Source organism: Eublepharis macularius, chromosome 8 (genome assembly GCF_028583425.1).
Source record: "Eublepharis macularius isolate TG4126 chromosome 8, MPM_Emac_v1.0, whole genome shotgun sequence".
In the NCBI taxonomy this organism is placed as follows: domain Eukaryota; kingdom Metazoa; phylum Chordata; class Lepidosauria; order Squamata; family Eublepharidae; genus Eublepharis; species Eublepharis macularius.
Window position 1 is genome coordinate 21393744 of NC_072797.1, and position 19575 is coordinate 21413318.

The following is a 19575-nucleotide window of genomic DNA, read 5'->3' on the forward strand; positions in this document are numbered from 1 at the left end:
GTATGTGAAACTGACAACAGAGATGAGTTTGACTGTTCCTAGTCAGCAGAATTTGAGTCCAGTGGCACCTCAGAGACCCAAAAGTATCCGAAGAATGGAGCTTCGACTTTCAAAAGCTCTTACCTTGAAAATTTTGTTCATATCCAAGGTGCCAGTGGGCCCTGACCTGGATACCCCAAAACAGCCTGATCTCATCAGATCACAGAAGCTAAGCAGGGTCAGTCTTGGTAAATAATTAGATGGGAGACCTCCAATGAAGACCAGGGTTGCAGAGGCAGGTAAACCTCCTCAGTCTCTTGCCATGAAAACTCCACCAGGGGTCACCATAACTGACTTGAGGGCAGGATTTCATTTCCAGGTGCCACTGGACTCAAATCCTGCTGTTCTACTGCAGACCAACAGGGCTACCTACCCCAAAATATGTATATTTCTGACTGGCAGTGGCTGTCGACCATGGCTTTCCCAAGAGCTCCCAAAAGAAATTCTGTAAAAGGCATCATTCCTGTGTCCAACCCCCTGCAGGCAGCTAAGGTTGCCAACGCGGTGTCTGGAAATTCCTGGAGATTTGGGAGTGGAGCATAGGGAGGCAGGCAGAGGAGAGATATGGAGAACGAAGGGAGAGGAACCTCAGTGGAATATATTTCCTAAGAGCCCGCCTTCCAAAGCAGTCATTTTCTCCAGGGTGACTGATTCAGGTAGGAGATCAGTTGTTGTGATTCTGGGAGATCTCTAGGCCCCACCTGAAGATTGGCAAGTAGGATTGCCAACTTACACTTGGGAAATACCTGGAGGTTTGGGGTGCGTGGGACTTTGGGAAGGCAGGGTTTTGGGGAGGCGAGGGGCCTCAGCAGATTATAAAGCCCTAGAGTCCACCCACCAAAGCTGCCACTTTCTGCCGGGGAACTAATCTTTGTTGGCTGGAGAGGCATTGTAATTCCGGGAGATCTCCAGGTCCCACCTAGAGGTTGGCAACCCTAACCAAACCCGCCATTTGCAGAGGAAAAGAAGAGGCAGGAAGACAGCAGAGGCGAGGCCTGGTGAAGTCCCCGCCCCTCCTCACCCTCGTACGGGCGGGGCTTAGAAGTAGACGTCACTTCCGCTTCTTCCGCGGCGTGGGGAGCGAACAGGAGAGAGCGAGAGAGAAAGGGATCGCCAGAGAAGGGGAGAAAGAGCTGCACGCGCGCCCAGTAGAACGTGAGTGACGGTTTTTCTCGCTCCCCGGGGGCGGGGGATAGAACGCCTCTGCTTCGCCGGCTCGTCTGCTCAAGGGGCCGCCTGGAGCCGCCATGTTGCCTCCCTCGGGGCCCCGAGTCCCCCCCACGCTCCCCGGGTGAGGGGGAGGCTCCTTCCCCGCTCTTCGCCGTTGGGGACTCGACGCCATGTCAGGGAAGGGACGGGGAGGGAGCAGCGAGAGGGCACCCGTGGCGGGGGTGGGGGGGCGAAGGAAGGAAGGAGGGAGAAAATGGCGGCTGGCAACCGCCCCCGCCCCCTTCTCCTCCTCCGCCTCAGCCGCGGAGCCTCCTCACCTGGCCTCCCCTCCTGGGCTTCCCGGTCCCTTTCTTGGAGCCCCTGCCCTGACACGGGCCTCTAACCTCCCTTCGACGTCTTTCCGTTATCTGTCCCCGGTGGGGGGGGGGGCATTTTCTCCTGCTGGAAAGAATCCCCCTCCAATCTTTTTCCATCCACTTCCTCAGCAATTGCATTGCCTTTTTTCTTTCTCTAAACTCCCATTTTGTTTTATTTGTTTAACGCATTTTATAAGCTTGCCTTTTGTCCAGGCCGCTGGGAGCCCCCCCCCCCAACCCTTGCTGTCTTTCTGATACATTCTTTCCCCTTAAGATGGAGTCTAAAGATTCTCAAGAGCTTTGACTCTTGAAAGCTCATACCCTGAAAATCTTGTTGGTCTCTACAGTGCCACTGAACCCCAGTCCTGCTGTTCTACTGCAGACCAAATCGGCTACCTACCTGACACTATCTTACCCCACTAAGGTGTGGGGTAATGTAGTGGTGCGTTTGAGTTACAGTGAACACTAGAGAAGTCCCACAATGTTCTGGACTCACCTTGTGGCTCATTTGCCAAAAAGATTGGCTGCTGTGGTTCTGACTGTTAATCATATTTTAGCTGGAGAGTGCTTTTTGGCCACTCATAACATGCTTAGTAAATGAACAGGGCTGTATTCCTATGTCAAGCATAAAGACCAAAACCGTTTTTCTTTAGACCTCCACATCCTCTGAATTAAAGGAACAGGGCAGGCATGGTCCCCTGCCCACTTTTGGTTGGTCTTGGAAAGGCCTTAGATATGCCCCAAAAGAGGTGGTAGAAAACCACAAACAGTGAATATTTGGATCTGCCTAGTTTGGGCAGCTGTTGAGGAACCCTGGTGGTGAGCCTTTGGCCTGCACAATGTAACAAATGCTTTCTAGCATCTCTGTTTCTATCTGCATATTTACAGTCTTGCCACTTGGTGGCCTGCTTGCTTGTACTGATAGTCTGTTTCCAAGCATGTGTTTGACTCCTTCAAAACTGCACTCTTCCCACCATGTTTCTTCTGTATAGCTTGTCCCCCCTCCATCATTTGATTCCAGCATTTCTCACCATAAGATTGACCCACTCATGCCCAAGTAGCCTCCTTTTCTGTGACCCATTTGCCATGTATTTGCTGTGTCTTATTCAAGCAATCTTTAATCTCCCCCTTGCATCATCTTAGGCTGATTCCACACACGTTGGATAATGCACTTTATCAATCGTTTGAGGTGGATTATTTGTTCCTCACACGAAAACCATTCCAAATGATCTATAAGGAGGATTGGAAGTGCGTTATCCAACATGTGCGGAATCAGCCTTAGTGAAGCATCTGGGGGCTGTTTTGTTAAAACGTGTTTCTGTGGCATAACTGATGTGGAAATGTCATGTCAAGAGGAGAGTGTGCTTCTCCATCTTGAAAGAAGTTCTGTAGACTTGGAGAAACTGCTTCCTTACACTTACCCTGCAGGTGATTTTTCTTCCAGTAGTGTCTTAACTGCAAATCTGTCTCTTCTGAAGATGTGAGAAGCAGTCCTGATGTTCACTATAAGTAGTAAAAGCAGCCTTACTCTAAAGAAGGAACAGCCATTTGGAAGCCTGCAAATCTGTTGTTTTTTTTTTCAATCTGGCCACTTGCAGCTCTGACAAATTATCATTAAGTTGCGTAGAATGTTTGCCTGCTAATATGCTCATGAAGAAAAGAAAATTGTTTTAAGAAGTGATGCACTCTATTTCTTTGGGAGTTGTCTAGAACATCCTGGCACTGCCTGTGTCTGTAAATATGAAACTGCTGTTGCCAGATGACTCCAGGTCTGCTAGACAGCCTGGGATCAGCCAGTGCAGCGTAATGCACTTCTGCCCCATCAGCCATTCCTTGGAGACAGGGCTACCCCTAGTGGAGGAGGGGCCTTGGACATCTCTCCTCAGCTGTGCAGGACTTCTGTTCCAAAGCCACTACAGATTACTGAGGCAGCAGATGCAGCTGCCTAGGTGATTAGAGGCTTAGAGTTCAGAGTGAGATTTCAGTCCCAAGATGGGGGTTAGGGGTTGCCTCAGTTTGCACTACCCAAAGGCTGGCTCTGCTGGGAGAATAGAGTGAGCCCTTGAGAATATAGCAGTTGTCTCTCAGCTTTGAAACAAATACATTTTTACTCATATTTTGCTTGCAACATTGTTTCTAAAGGTTAAAAGAAGCCCAGTGCCCCTAGGTAAAGAAGCATCTTAATTCTATTTGCTCTTTTTTTAATCCAAAAGTTGAATATCCAGTTAAACTGTCCGCCTGAGGTTATAACAAGTTCTGTTGTGTTGGCTTTGAAATACTTTTGTTGGAAGGTGGTTGCAACTTCATATGCAGTTGGTCCAAGATTTCATCTATTTATGTTTGGCACCCATGGTTTCTGCGTTCCACAAAAGCACTTGACGGCATTCCAGTGGGAAGGATTTTTCCATCCTGAGAAGTTTCTCTTAAGACTGGCATCTCTGATGTCCTTTGGGGCTTTTCCTGGCACCTACTCACGTGTGTGAGGTTGTTGGGCTGGGCCATTCTCTGGCTGGCGATGCCTGGGAGAAAACTGCTCCTCCCACCTTCCCCCCAGTCTCTTAGGCAGTGCTACTTGATAGTGTGGCCCCCTCATATTATTGGCAGGCTATTTTGGGGGCTTCCAAGGGGTGCTGTCTGAATTGGAGCAGGTTCTGCACAAGAAGAACACCACAGGTTTTTAAAAAAGCATTTTGACTTATAATATTTTACAGTAATTTTTTCCAGTTCAAATCTTTTCAAGTGTGAGGCTCTTGTCATCCTGCTTTTGAGGTGGTTTTTTGCCTTAAGAAGCACCGTTTCTTAATAAGAAACAGCTTCATGCCTTTCTTCCTAAACGGCTGTGTTTTTTAAAACTGTGCTGACCTAAAATGACTTTTTAGTGGACATCCCAATGGGTTGGATCCCATCTAAATTCTGTGCAGGGGAGTGTGACTACTGCACCTCCCTTTCCTGCTGCCCCCTGAAATCCTGCTCATAGGGGATGAGAACCCCCAGGAACAGTGTGAGGGGGGAGTTGGGCTGTTTCCGAAGGGGGGGAATTGGCAATAATCGCCTCTTCTCCCTTAACATGTGCCGATCTTTTCTATGGGATCCATCCCATTATGTGGAAATTGGGATACTGTTATTACACTGCATGCCGTATATTTCTCTCCTGAGGTATGATTATTCTGTATGTCAAATATACCTTCCTTTTAAAAGCTGTTTTAGCGTTTTGGTGACAATGTTGGGAGTGCTATTTATAACCTTTTTAACCGTTGGAAATAGTTTTAACATTGTAGAGGCCTCTAATAAGCACAGCTCCTTTAAAAAGCTGGCCACCTTGATGCCAACTTGCCTGTAATGATCCATCTCAGGATATTTAAAACATTGACTTGATGTCTCTATAGACAGGTCTTATGCCTGGTAATGTAGTAGATTTGTTGTGAATCCACTCTCCAAAGCATAATAAAAGAATTAGTGAAATTTCTCATGTGTAGCTAAAGTACCACTGATGACAGAAGAATCTCTAGCAATCCTTTCCCTTTATTATATTTGAAAACGTAATAATGTAAAACAAAATACACACCCTAAAATACAAAACTGTGACGCTCACAGGTTAAGCAGGAAAGTCGGCTCTGTCATGTACTAGAAGGATTACCAAAGTTGTTACTAAATGGATTATCCACAAGTTATGGATTATGCCTGGAAACAACAAGAGTAATGGATTTTATATATGATAGTCTTCTGTCAATAGACATTTATGAACAGCTTGGTCTGGGTGGACTTCCCTGAGTCTTGTAGTGCCTATTGTCTAGCAACTGCTGCTGTTCTTGTTTGTGATGTGCTCCCAGCAGGACTTAACCAAATATATATTTTCATTAATATGGGCCTAAGATAAAGCTAAGATGGCTGGCTGGCACAGTGGAATTGTATGGCAGAAAGTATACCATGTGAAAGAAAGAATAGTTCATACAGAATTTTTCAGGCTTCCAAATAATCTTCAGTTGAATGAAATCACAGTGCAGAAAGTCAGTGGATATTCCTTTGACCTGAAAGATCTGAGGAAGGCTGAAGCACTTGAGTGGGATATGGATGGGCAAAAGGGAGCAGGATTGTTCCTGCCTCCAGGCCTCGGCAGGTTATGCATGAAATATTAATAGGGGAAACAGGAGTGATCTTACACCTTCCTCCTTAACTGTCTGTGAGCTTACAGTTGCTTTTGCTGCTTGTTCAGGCACGGTTGGGCAATGTAAGATTCCATTTCAGACTAGCTTCTTTCCCTGAAATGACAGTTTCCTATTGAAAGCCAACACACTTTTCTTTTTGAAACCCAATGCCACTTGTCCACAATGGGTTATAGTACAGTTGTGCAGATACACAAATTCTGCGTGTGAGGCTGCCAGGCTGGCTTTACATATGCAGCTGAATGCAGTGGTGGGATCAGGTATGCCACTGTTGAATGCGAACTGCTAACAACTCCTTGCAGACAGAAAGTACATCAGCGAGAGACTCTGACCACCTCTTCTGCAGCACTAGTGCTCAGCTTAAAGGGAACCTTCAACATAGGGGAGCAGTCAAAGACGTGACCCTCTCACAAATGATTGTACTTTGAGGTGGTATTTTCAATTCTGCCATATTGTCATTCTGCTGATGTGTAAGACCAGGCCTTAAAGACTTAGCTTTTAAATTTTATTTTAACATATTTCAAGAGCTGATTTTGAACATACTGAATAGCATAGACCCACTGGAAAAAGCTGAAAGCTGGGGAGAAATGAAGTTCTGCCTAGCAGGTTAAGAAAAGAAAGTTAGGAAAAAACTGAAAGCAAATTTGTTATTTCTACACACTCAGCCTGGGAGTTTCAGTGATGTTCTGATCATATACATATTTACTCATAAATAAGCCTGACTTGATTCAGTGGGGCTTGTTCTCAGACGTGTGCGCCAAGGATTGCAGCCTTGCACGTTTGAAAAAACTGCATCAAACTGCTGGACCAATCAGCCCAGCATTTTCTGCTGTGAGTGGCAGTAGATTTATAATAACATAATAATAACATTCAATTTATATACTGCCCTTCAGAACAAATTAACAGAGCAGTTTACAAAGTATGCCATTACTATCCCCACAACAAAACACCCTGTGAGGTGGGTGGGGCTGAGAGCGCTCCAGAGATCAAGATCTCGGCCGCTGATCATTCCACCCATGCTACCAAGAACCTTTTATCTGGACATGCCAGCCTCTGAACTTGAAGACTTGCATGCAGAACATGTACTGTAGTCTTCAGCTATGATCCTCCCTTTATCTGGAAAAAAATGTGTTTGAGAAAGCGGACTTTACTCTGTGAATTCTTGCCATCTGGAAGTTTTTCTCTTAAGTGCTACAGGACTCCATGTTTTTAGAAAACATGTCCTCTTTATTTGTAATAAATTCTTTTGGACGGGAATTTAAACCAAACATTGTACTATCAATTTAACAGCTAATATGTAGCCCTGACCTGGATAGCCCTGGTGAGCCTGATCTCTCAGAAGCTAAGCAGGGTTGGCCTTGGTTAGTAATTGGATGGGAGACCTCCAATGAAGACCAAGGCTGCAGAGGCAGATAATGGTAAACCACCTCTGTTAGTCTCTTGCCATGAAAACCCCACCAGGGGTCACTGTAAGTCAGCTATGACTTGAGGACCCTTTCTACCACATGTGGTATTTATAACAAACTCATACCCATGAAGCTTTGTAGAGCAAACAAAATCGTAAATGTAAAGAATTTATGGATTGTCCTGAACTTTTTCACCTTTTTGAGAAAGAACTTTGTTGATCAGAAAATGTACATGTAAGGCAGTCTATGAGCTTGTCGCAAAAAGGATGTAGTCACTGGCAAAAAATTAAACATTTGAAAAGGCAAACAGGTCAAATTACAAAATCAGTCCAAATCTATAAATCATATCATGCTTAGTTTGTCATGTTTAGTTTAAATAAGATTGGAGATAACTGATGATGACATGTTCGTTCTTCACATTTAAAGAATTGTTTTACTTTCAATAACACATTAATAGTATTTCATTCATTTAGGTTATTTCTGTGTCACTTCAGAATTCTGCTTGAGGCAGCATACAGTTAAAACAGAGTAACTATAAAAATAAAAAAAAGTCTGATCACTCTAGGTCAGTCTGATCACTTCAGTACAGGGGTCACTAACCTGTTGGTCTTGAGTAACTTGAAACTTGCTACCTTCTATCTAGTCCCTTGTGATAGTGGGTCCTTTTGTGCTCCCTGGCACATTTGCAAGGGCATCTGGCTTTGCTCCTGCTGTACTTCTCAGCTCAGCCTCAAGACGAGTGCAGATAGGCACAGGGCATCTCCCGCATATCTGCTTTCTTGACCTTTGCCTGCTTCCAGAGCCTTTTCATGTATACCCCAAACCATAGCAGGAAGAAGGTGCCAACGTGAGCCTGTGTAAGTCCCACCTGCAGGAGGTAATGCTGCACTGGCAGAGCTGCCTGGGTGTTTGTCTTGCTGTCACCCAGCAGGAGCACTACAGGGTGGTGGCAGCCTCTCCAAACTCTATAGATTTGGCTGTGAAACAGGCTGGAACTTTGAGCTGTAGTGGGGCACTGCAGTGCTGTTCCTCTACTTGCTTCCTTTTTCCTCACTTGTGGGTGGTCTTGTATTGTTATGCTCCACCAGCATGCCTAGTCCCTCAGTGATGCCCTCACTTCTGGAAGTGCAGGGCGTGGCAGGGTTGATGTATTGCTGGTGCTCCAAGAGAAAAGAGGGCGCACATGGAGGAAGGACCAGCCACACTCCCTGGAGAGTAGTTCTTGGGAGTGGGGGGCAGCACTTCTCTCTGGAATAGTTCTTAACGAAAAGGTTGGCTAGCCCTGGTCTGGCGAGTTTTAAGTAATATTGGGGTGGGACTAGGTTTAACAGCTTGCCAGTAGAACTTAGAAGAGTTGGCTACCAAGCCTAGCCACAATTTGAGGACCCTGGTTTTATTAATCAAGATAATACAAGGGCTGTTTAAGGACAGAAAGATACCTACTGACAACTAAGCATGTTTAGCTTCACCTTCATTTACTCTGTACTAGTGCTATCTCTTGTGAGCCCAATACCAGGATGTTAAGGTGTTGTGATCCTTAAAAATCACTTGGAAGTCTCATAGTATTGTTAGACCTTTAGCTATTTGTGTTTTTGAGATGGTAGCTTTAGAAGGGATTAATTGACTGTAAAGCAAAATTATGAGAGAGCCTCTTCTGGATGTTGTGATAAGCACTTACTATTTTTTTCAAACTTTTTTTTTCCTTTTTAGAATGCCTAAATCAAAAGAACTTGTGTCTTCGAGCTCATCTGCCAGTGATTCAGACAGTGAAGTCGATAAAAAGGTGATTATCTTATTTAAAATCTTTTTTTTATGCCTTTGTTCCAGAGTACCTACCAGAAGCTCACAATGTTGTTAAAGCCCAATCAGAATCTCGCAGCAGGGAAAATGTGGTAGCATAAAGCATCCAAAAAGCAATTTATAATTCTTCCCTGCACCTATCCAAAGGCATTTATAAAAGGGTGTACCTTGTGTAGGTTCCTACAATGGGAGAGGAAGGGGTTGGATGTCAATGACCTTGTTAATAAAGCAATTAAAATATACTTGTTACCTAATCATCAGGAAAAGAGATGCTAGCCAAACATGCCTTGTGTGCTATTTGTAATGATTTCAGTTTTATCTCACGGAGTGTTCTTGTCACTGTTAAAAATCTCTGGAGTCCTGAAGGTCTGTGCTTAAAATATATCCGTGCTGTTTCTGTATTTTTAAAAAATATGCATGCTGTTCATAAACCATCTCAGTAACAAGTATGTTTGGTAACAAAATCGATTGTAAGCCCAATGATATTTTTAAACAATTAATTACATTGGCAGTTAGTAGTGTCTCAGCATGTGGATGGCTGCTGACCAAAGGTTTAGAATCTGACTTTGCAGTTGTTTCTTAAAGCAGAGTCAAAGCAATATGTTGGCTTCCAAGGAACTTTAGACAATGTTCTGCATTAACTGCCTAGCTTTTGACCCTCAGTAAAGTTGGAATTTGAGTTTAGGTTCTCTGTTGGCTTTAAAATTTAGGGAAGCTGGTAGAAAGGTACCTGAGAGGACACCCCCCCCACACACACACACATTTGTAAGAGGCAAAGGGCCTCTTTGCTTTGGCAGTACAGAGCCAAAGGAGGGGCAACGTTTTTGGTTTTTTCTTTCAGTGTGAGTAGGTCTGGCATTGTCAGTGCTCAAACCCCTGCAGAATACTTTAAGATAGAAAGGGCTGTTTGAGAAATCTAAACTTGAAGATATCTCAAAGAATAAAACACCTTGGAGTATGTATCTGCAACTATCTGGTCTCGCTGATCAGATTGATCTAAAGAAACTATTACTCACTCCTACTACATAATTTGAATGTATCTTAGAGCCCTCTTCTCTCAATAATAAAGGCCTGGTTTCAAAATTGTATAATGTAATTTTAAACACTCTTAAATCTAAAGAATTGAAAATTCAAGCCCAATGGGCCCAAGACTGCCGAATAGATCTTAACACTGATATCTGGAAGCGAGTTTGGTGCTCCAATATATATAATTCCAAAACAATTGTCACTAAGATACAAACTTACAAGGTAATAAATAGATGGTATCTAACCCCCCAAAAACGTTCTCAGTTCTCGTCTGCACAGTCCCCAAACTGCTGGAAAAATTGTGGTGAAATAGGTAGTTTTGATCACTGTTGGTGGAAATGTAAATATATAGAAAAATTCTGGAAAGAGGTTCTTAATGAAATACACCAAATCACAAACTTTCATATTCCATTGTTGCCAGAACTCATTTTTTTTAATCTTTGGGACAACTGTCAAGTTAGTATACCAGCAATAAGGAAAGATCTCATTGAAACTCTGCTAGTGGCCGCTAAGAGTACAATTGCTGGACTTTGGAAGTCAAACACCAACCCTTCAATCAATAGTTGGTATATGAAAATCTAGGATCACTTCATTTCAGAGAAATTACATAACAAAATCTTTCAGATGGAGCACTTCCCAAGAACCACCAATTTTTTAGAAAAGTGGCTTCCCTTCCTTGATTATCTTGAAATTAATAGACCCCATCCAGGCTTAAAACAGTTTTATTTACATACTTATGTGTAAATTACTTTTATGTTTCTTTACTAATGTTAAGTGTTTTTATGCATGTTGGTGTGTATCATAGAATTCATTCGCCTTCTGACACAAGCAATTGTTAAAATTTATTACTTTTTATTGTACAGTATTTAATCTAGAATTTCTGTAAATGACAAACTACAATCTTAAAAAAAAGATAGATTAAATATTTGCTAATGGTGTCTTTTGAAGTGTTTCACATTTCCATTTTAACCTGGTTCTTATCCGGTACTGTCTCAACTTCATATAGAGTGATCTGGGGTGGCAGTTTCAATCAGTTTTTACATCTGTTTATGAACCGTATGTGAATTGCTGTGACCATTTCAAACAGCACCACTTTTTCTGGCCCTGGAAGTGGCTATCTCATCTCCACTGGGCCACCAGGGCTTTTGCAGTAAAAAAGATCAGCACAAAGATGAAGGAAGGGGCTAGATTCATCTTTTTAAAGTGAAAGCTGGGAATTCAGAGAACCTGCAGCAAAATCCAATGGCTCTAATTACTACCCATTAAAAGAATAATACATGCTGGAAATGGGCGGGAAAATGAGGCAGTGCTGGTAAAAGCATTGCTGACATTTCAAACAGTGCACTGCAGCAAATCTGAAGTATGCTGAACACTTGAGAATGAAAGAAAAAGGTTTTTAAAAAAGGTTCAACCCCACATTGCAAATGGGACACAGATGGCTTTTTCTGATAAAGTTTTAAAAAAATCCTTTGCAACTGGTAGCCAAATTGGTTGTATCTGAAAAGGCACCAAAAATCCACCCGCTGTCAAAATAGTTTATGAAGCTTGTGTGAAAAAGGCCTAAGAGTTTTTCTCTTGTATGCTGATGTGCTAAGCACTGCTTCAAACATCGCCTTCAGCTTCTGTTCCTGGAGGTTCCTCATTGTTTGCCAGTAAGATACAGAACTTTCATTACACTTAACAAAAGAAGAGAATTCATAGAGGTAGAATGTCCAAGTTGTTGTCCAGTCTGTGAATTGATCTTAAGTGACGCAGGATGAAGGTGATGCAGCTCAGTTTGGTAGGTGGATAGGCTGGGCTCAAACAAGAAGCCGGTTGACCCTGATAAATGTGAAAAAATTGAATACGGTTGCAGATTGGCTCTGTCTTGCCTTCTGTGGATAAATACTGAATGTGTCTATAACAGAAAAATGTAATAATGAGAATATGGCATTTCTTAATGTCAGAAGAAGCCTTTAAACTAATCAAAACACTGTCTTATGAAGGCAAAAAATGTGGCTTTATTGGGTACAATCAGTTCAAGTAAGTAGTCTGCTGTCTGCATGTACATCAAGTTGCCTTTGTATTCCTAGTTCTTTTGAAGCTTTCCTGTACTCTGTAATGTTGGATAAGGGGGGTATCTCTGGTAGTTTTCCAGAAAGCAGCATTTTCTACCCTTGCATATATCTAGAAGATTAAAAAAAAGCTCCATGGCAGTTGCATGAAAGTGTCCCTTTGCTATTGTGTTAACGTTGCTTTCAGTGGGCGTAGTGAGAGGCTCAGACTGTTCCCACGTAGTGGGAAAAGAGACTAATTGGCTTCAGATTGCAAGTACTGGTTTTTTCATTAATTTCCCCCCCTCGTTTTGATTTTTAAATGTCAAGGCAAAGAGGAAAAAACAGGCACCCCCTGAAAAGCCTGTAAAGAAACAGAAGACCGGTGAAAGCTCCAAAGGTGCAGCCTCTTCCAAACAAAGTAGTAACAGAGATGAGAACATGTTTCAGGTAAAGATTGGTCATGCTTGGGTCGGAGAGAATGTGGTGGGGCTTGCAAGCAGTGCATTGTGCATTTGAATTTTACAAAGCAAAAGACCTATTATACTCACTGGAGGAAAAACTTGAAGATTAGACCACTATAGTGTCAACAGATTAAACTATTCAACTTGCAGACATCTAGAACACTGGCTTTTAAGCCTCGCTGTAGTGTTAAATGCTGCTGTATCTGTGGAAAGGAAAACGGAAGTACTGACCTGCGTGGGTCCAGAAGCATTGTTCTTCCCCAGACAGGCTTTTTTCACTTACCTCCCATAGTTGTCAATAGCACAAAGGGGTGAGGCAAGTGGCTTTCTCTTACACTGTTGGGGAAACTTAAGAGTGGTAATGGTATGCCTAAAAACAAACCATAGACTCTTAGAAAGGGCCCAAAAACTAGACTGGCAGTTCTGTTGACTGGAGACTGAATGCTGGTTATTTTTCTTCCTGTGGGACAGAATTGACATCTTGTCTATAATAAACAATCAGGAAATCCAAGGTGTAGCTGTGAACCCTTTACTAGTGAGTGTTTTTGTAATCAAAACATGCTGCTCCCTGAAGCTACTATTGCATCCATGGGGGAAAAGGCAGGGACCCCTGCAGGTGAAGGTTGATCTGCCGTTGGGAAAAGGGTTAATCTCCCCCCCCCCAGCCCACCAGCATTGCCATTCAGTTTCACAAGTCTGTAAGCCTGCATGTCGTCCTCTCTCACTCTCTCCCAACTAATTGTGCTTTGAACCTAGAAATCGTGCTTTAGAATGCCATAGTAAAACTTAGACTGCTCTCAGCCTTACTGCTAGCCACGTTCTATTGGTGTTGGTTTTGGATTCCCAGGAGATTATTCTCTGCTCCCTGCCCCCCCTTGAAATGTACACTTCAGGTTGCAGCTAAGGTAATTCTAGTTAGACAGAAGGTAACCTACCTGGCACTCAGTCAAATGTAAATGCCTTGTGCTCGTATGACTTGCATACTGACGCATTGTGGGTTTCTTTTTGTCTACCTCATGATGTTCCAAATCAAACCAAAAGCAAGGCAATGTGTGTGGGACTCTTTATCAGGACAGTCCTGCACAGAGAGTCAGGAAGGAAGCTGAGCCTCCCCTAGAAACAAGGTTTTCCTGCCTGGGGTGAATGGCCTTGGATGTTCAGAGCAACTAGAATAGAACATGAGAGGAATCAGTCTTTATTTGTTAAGCACCAAACAGGCCAAACAGCCCCAGTTGGCATAAGTGAGGGCCATGTGAAGTAACTCTGCTATGCTGAGGGATTTGTCTTGTGCTCGTGTGAGGTTCACTCTGAGGAGAACTGTACTGAACTGTAGCCTGGAAGGCTGTGTTGTGAAATGCGGGGGAAGTGACAGGAGGACGGTGCTTGAAAAATGCCCTGGCTGGATCAAGATTGCTGGAGCCCTCGTCGTGTTTGGGCTGTATCTGATGGCCTGAGTATTTTCATCGTGGCCAGATCTTTGCTAATCCGGCATAGGTGATAGATTGGCAAATGTTCGTAAGCACGTGCATGTGAGCGGACTAAGAGTGCTGATGACAGGGTTAGAATTTTTAAAATGTCATCTTTATAATTAGCAATGTAATGATCGATATATTGTCGAAGGCTTTCACGGCCGGAGAACGATGGTTGTTGTGGATTTTCCGGGCTGTATAGCCGTGGTCTTGGCGTTGTAGTTCCTGACAGTGTGACACTGAGAGAGCTCTGTCTTTTGGTGCTACACCTCTGAAGATGCCAGCCACAGCTGCTGGCGAAACGGCAGGAACTACAACGCCAAGACCACGGCAATACAGTCCGGAAAACCCACAACAACCAATGTAATGATAATTGCACACGCTAAAACTGCTGAGCTGAACTTGAAAGGTTTGTACTTCTTTGCATTTCTGTAGCAGTGAAGTATTCATGTGTTAAAGAGTTTTTGGCTTTTAACAAGTTTTTTCTTGAAATGTTTGAATTATAGCTTGGGTCACAACAAGAAGAATAAAGTTTAAATCAACCTAAAAAAAAAAACCCTGCTGAGCTGCATAGCGGTAAAGAGCATGAGCCAGAAAGCTTCAGAGCTCAACTGTGAACTTTCTTGGTGGCCTTAGTCTGTTTACTGTCAGCTTCCATCTATGATAAAAGAATGCTACTGGATTAAATTACAGGGTTGTAGTAAGGATTGTTGAGAATCTATGCAAAGCAACTTGTGCACTTAAAATGCTGTATGAACACTGAGTATTCATGTCGTTACTTAGTCCCTTGGCTGCCTCAGTCCAAAACATATTTCAGTTAAAAGCTCAGTTCTGCTTTTGAAAGTGCAACTACCACAACTACATCTTCAAGGTTTAACACCTTGGAGTGCTGCATGTGCCACCTGAAGAGTTTCAAATACCGGCTATGAAAGAGCATAGCTTAGAAGCAAAAGACGTAGAGTACAATGGGCTTAGAGGCAGGAGGTTTTATGATGGAGAGGAACAAGGGGATGTTGCTGCAGACAGGAAAGGGGGTGTTAATGTGGTAGAGGCTGGCAACAATTCAATTCGCATGGCTTTTCACTAGTGCGGAGCGTGAAGCACATACAGGAGTCAGTGTTAGAGAAGCAGTTCAGACGTTGCAATGGCTTCCCTTGCATTAGAGGTTGTATTAAGACTGCATTGTCTATAGCAGAGCAAGATTTGGGTCCAGCAGTACTTTAAAGACCAACTAGATTTCTGGGCTCTGACTCTCAAAAGGTCATACCCCAGAAATCTAGTTGGTCTTCAAAGCTCATACCCTGGAAATCTAGTTGGCCTTTAAGGTGCTACTGGACCCAAATCTTGCTCTTCTACAGACCAACATGGCTACCCACCTGAAATTGTCTGTAGCAAGTATTTGTTCAAACAATTGTGAGGTGTTCAGTGCTAGAAATTTCCAAAATAGCATGATGATAATCCACATTGAACATCTGGTACGGCCTTAGACTGAACCAGATCCTTGGTCCATCAAGGTCAGTATTATCTACTCAGACTGGCAGTAGCTCTCCAGGATCTCCAACAGTGGTATTTCACATTCCAGAGGTCCAGTGATTAAACCTGGGACCTTCCATATGCCAAGCAGATGCTCTTCCAACTCAGCCATGACTCCTCTCCATTAAAAGATACATTATCTTACATTCAAAATTGCAGTAGTGTGGAGGGGTAGTGAATAGGTCTCGGGACAAATTAGACCACGCTTACTGTAAATGGAAAAGATCAGGTAACTATTACTCAGTTTTAGCCAAGTTAGTGTGACACACACGCACGCACACACCCGGCCCTTCCAGGTCTGTAAGAACTCTTTAACCTAAAACCAACTGTTTGTAGTGACTTGAGTTTTCATTATGTTTTACGCAGCTAGGCTTGTGAAATCGGCTGTTCACTTTACTATGCTAGCCTCCTGTTAGTACTGTCATTTCCTATGTCAATGGTTTCAGGATGATTTCTCTCTCTCACTGGCACTTCCTGTACACCATAATCTCTGAACTACTCACATCTCAGTTTGATGCTCAGAATCTAAACATAGATTGGAGGACTACCCAGATGACTAGACTTATTTATGATCTAGACAATTAGGTAGAACTTATTCCTTTCTTATTATTCATGCCCCTTGTCCTTTATAGATAGCATCCCATTTCTAAATAATTGACAGGTTCTCTCTGTTCCTGGCTGCAGACAAACTGTATGCCTCTTTGGTAACTTTGAACCTTTGGAAAATGTTGTCAGGTCTTGTGATCCTAGTACATCATAGCTGCTTCGTAAAAATTTCTAGGCAGCTTTACTCAGGCTAATTTGGGGTTTTAACGTTTCTGATTCTGCAAATGCAGTAATTTAGTTTTGTTTGGGATTCAGTTGAAAGAGCTGAATTTTGAATGCTCTTGTCCTTCTGGGTTATCATTTCTAATTTACTTGTGAGAAACTTTACTGGGGCAGGGAGCATTTTACCGTATAATCGTTCTCAAAAATAAACTACAGACCCATGCTGCTTTGTCTGTGAGGCCTTAATAGTGTTTGGGTAGCTATTTGTGTCTCTTGAAATAATTTGAGTTCTCTAATTTTTTGGCAGATTGGTAAAATGAGATATGTCAGTGTTCGTGATTTTAAAGGTAAAGTCCTAATTGATATTAGAGAATACTGGATGGATCAAGAAGGTGAAATGAAACCTGGCAGAAAAGGTAATTTGGTTGCATGATAATAATGTCTGTATAAAGTGTTAAACACAATTTTGTTAGACTTTTGGGTATGTGTTCCTTGTATCTAAATACAAGACATTGAAACAGGATGATTAGATGTGGTAGGTTGGTTGGTGATTCTGTACCTTTGGTAGTTGTATGGGGGGGGGGGAAGTTCTAATGGGTTGTCTTTTCTCTCCCTACCATATTAAGCAGTTCCTCCTTCCCTCTTAAGCAACTTTAATTATTGCACCAGTAGAATCCTGTGTGGTCATATGATAATGCCCGTTTATTGCAGTCAAGTGCTTAATGTGACTAGTACAAAGACTGAAATGAGGAGCTGGGACACAGTCCCTGAGACTTATTTAAAAGCCTACTTTTCAGACACCAGTAATGTTAGAGGTCCAGTTCAGACACATAAGATTATCAGTTTAAGGGCTGTGCCCCTCCTGCTTGGTTTATGGACTCTTCCACCTGGGTTTCTCAAAGTGAGATTAGACGCCTACTCTGTTTCATCTTGACCTAGTTCAGAAATGGTCTCTCACAACAAGCCTGAGCAGATGGGAGCAAGAGAGGACACACCTGAACATGTCATCAGGTCACTGAACTCTGGCTGTCATCTCCTAGCCAGGCCTGAAAGCCAGCATGGCCTCCAGATGCGGTGCACAGAAAAAAGCTCAAGGGATGCTGATTGTAAAATGTAAATATCCCCAGGACAGGAATAGGCTTACTTGCATAGATAAGCCCTCTTGGGGTATGCCCTTTTCAGGTTTAAGGTGCTTGTGTGATTTTTTTTTTTAGTAGAATTGCAGGAAACGTAACTATAAAAGAAGCTTCATGGGGAAACTGCAGCCATCCCTTAGCAATTCCGTATTTAGATTCTGCCATTCATCCTGGTCCATTATGCTGTTTGAGTAGTGGGAATTGGTACAATGTCCGCGTTAACAGTTGGAGGCACCAACATGTGGAAACTTCTCTGATCTATAGGTCTTTGAAGTATAGATTGGTGACTTTCTGTGGGAAAGATGCCTGGGCATTTTTCATTAGCTTTGGAAATTTTAGGTTAAAAATTATGCTTGAGTGAGCTCTTGAGGCTTTGCTGCAATGGGCCATAGTAAATTTATTGTGGATTGATTCTGGATGTTGATTTTCAGTTAATTGTTCATCTGGTCTCAATAAATACTTGGGTAGAACTCCCAAAAGGGTTGTGTGCTCTAGCCTCTGTATGCTCTCTTCTCAGTATCTGTGTCAATGTAGCACAGATTCTGCTTCAAGACAAATCTGACCTCTGAGACCTAAACAAATCAAGCAAAATTAGCAGAGATGGGTCTATTTTGCATAATTCTTTCAAGTTACTGAGAGTGTTGGAGTTATGCCGGGCACTGACCCATTGACTACAAGATGCGCGGTTCTTGCCTGCCCTCGATCTATACACTCTCTCCCCCTCTTTTTCTGAGGTCCAGTAGTGAGACTAGTGAATAGGATCAGGGAGACCTGCGTTCAAATCCTCATTCTGCCTTGAAGTTCAGAGTGAGTGACCAGTCCTACTCACTCGGCCTAATTGGCCACACAGGCTTGTGAGGATAAAACAGGCAAGGAGGAATTGTGTCTGCTTCCTAGAGATCCTTGGAAGAAGAATGGGATAAAAAGTAGTAGAAAGATTTCGTCAGGAATTACTGGGACACTTTCAAGCTGGCCCTGACTACTTCAAGGATATGAAACTGGCTTTTAAAAAATGAGGTTGAGGGTCCTGGGATGCTGAATTCTGTGCCAGATAACAAATTCTGCAATTTAACATACATGAAGCTGCCTTATAATACTAGTCCATCTAACTCTCCCAGTATCTGCTATCTCAGATTCTTTTAATTGGAGACACAGGGGACTAAAAGTGGGACCTTTTGCATGCAAAAACAAGTGCTTTGTAATAACGGTTTATTTTCATTTCAGGCATTTCCTTAAATCCAGAACAGTGGAGCCAGTTGAAGGAACAGATTTCCGACATTGATGATGCAGTAAGAAAACTGTAAAGACTGAGCCATACCGGAACTCTACTGTTATAGGTTTAAGTAGTCTTTTTACATTGGCATTCATTTTCTAAACTATTTGTTTTCCAAGCTATTGTATATTTGGATTGCAAAACAATTTGTAAGATGAGCGCTTTTTTAATGTGCATTAAAAGTGTATTCTGAGTGAAGTTACAAATGTGTATACCTTTATTAAACAGGTGTTACGTTCTCACATCATGGTGTAAAATAAACACATTCAGTTAATACTGTGAGTATGGCGCTGTTGTTGTTGGCCTTTTTGACTGAACATACTGACCGCTCAAGGCCAGTGGCCTCTAATTTCATGAGTCTGATCTGATGGATGTTTAAGACAATGGGGGGAGGGCTAGTCTAGTAATGGGGGATGTAGACTGCATGCACACCAAATGTTTTCCTGTTGGCTGTGGAAATACCCTCTGAGTCAGACAGTCAGGATAAGGCAATCTTACTATCTCTACACTGTAGTCAGGCTTCCCCCTTTTCAGTGGAAATCTGCAACTTGTAGGTTTTGAGAGTAACAACTTAGTCATGTCTCTGAGCTTGCTTTACTGTGGCTGTCCCTGTAAGTTCCATCTGTCCTGCTGCTTTGGATGCATCATCAGTCTCTGCCTGTCATAATGTGGCGCACAAGGGGGAGCAGCACCACCTGACCTGTTTTAAAGTGTTCCAGTGATTATTTCAAAATCAGATTCGTGTAACTTCCCTATAATTCTGGCAACTCTAAAGTGTGGCTATGTGAACTTTGTACTTAATAATCAAAATAATGGACCAAGAAATGCTAAGTGGTAGGACCTATATAAATTATCCATGCTAAGCAAATCTGCGTATTTTGCTGCCCTTCTTGAAAAAGGGAGGGGTATCAGTTTCACTTGCCATTGCCCATCCACTTC

The 19575-nt window shown here is 42.8% G+C and overlaps 1 protein-coding gene across 1 annotated transcript; it reads left to right on the forward strand.

Annotated features, from left to right (window-relative positions):
• The first annotated feature begins 1085 nt into the window (after positions 1-1085).
• SUB1 (SUB1 regulator of transcription) lies at positions 1086-18918 on the forward strand. Its single transcript, XM_054987224.1, has 5 exons — positions 1086-1194; positions 8845-8917; positions 12324-12443; positions 16535-16643; positions 18588-18918. The coding sequence occupies exons 2-5, from the start codon at positions 8846-8848 to the stop codon at positions 18665-18667; spliced, it is 381 nt and encodes a 126-aa protein (XP_054843199.1). The 5' UTR covers positions 1086-1194; position 8845; the 3' UTR covers positions 18668-18918.
• The last annotated feature ends 657 nt before the right edge of the window (positions 18919-19575 follow it).

What these genes read in the sequence shown, in the direction of transcription:
- SUB1 (XM_054987224.1), top strand. Translation starts at nt 8,846, where the DNA reads ATGCCTAAATCAAAAGAACTTGTGTCTTCGAGCTCATCTGCCAGTGAT. An exon ending in ACAGTGAAGTCGATAAAAAG is followed by an intron (nt 8,918 to 12,323) that starts GTGATTATCTTA and finishes TTAAATGTCAAG; the next exon opens with GCAAAGAGGAAAAAACAGGC. An exon ending in GAGATGAGAACATGTTTCAG is followed by an intron (nt 12,444 to 16,534) that starts GTAAAGATTGGT and finishes ATTTTTTGGCAG; the next exon opens with ATTGGTAAAATGAGATATGT.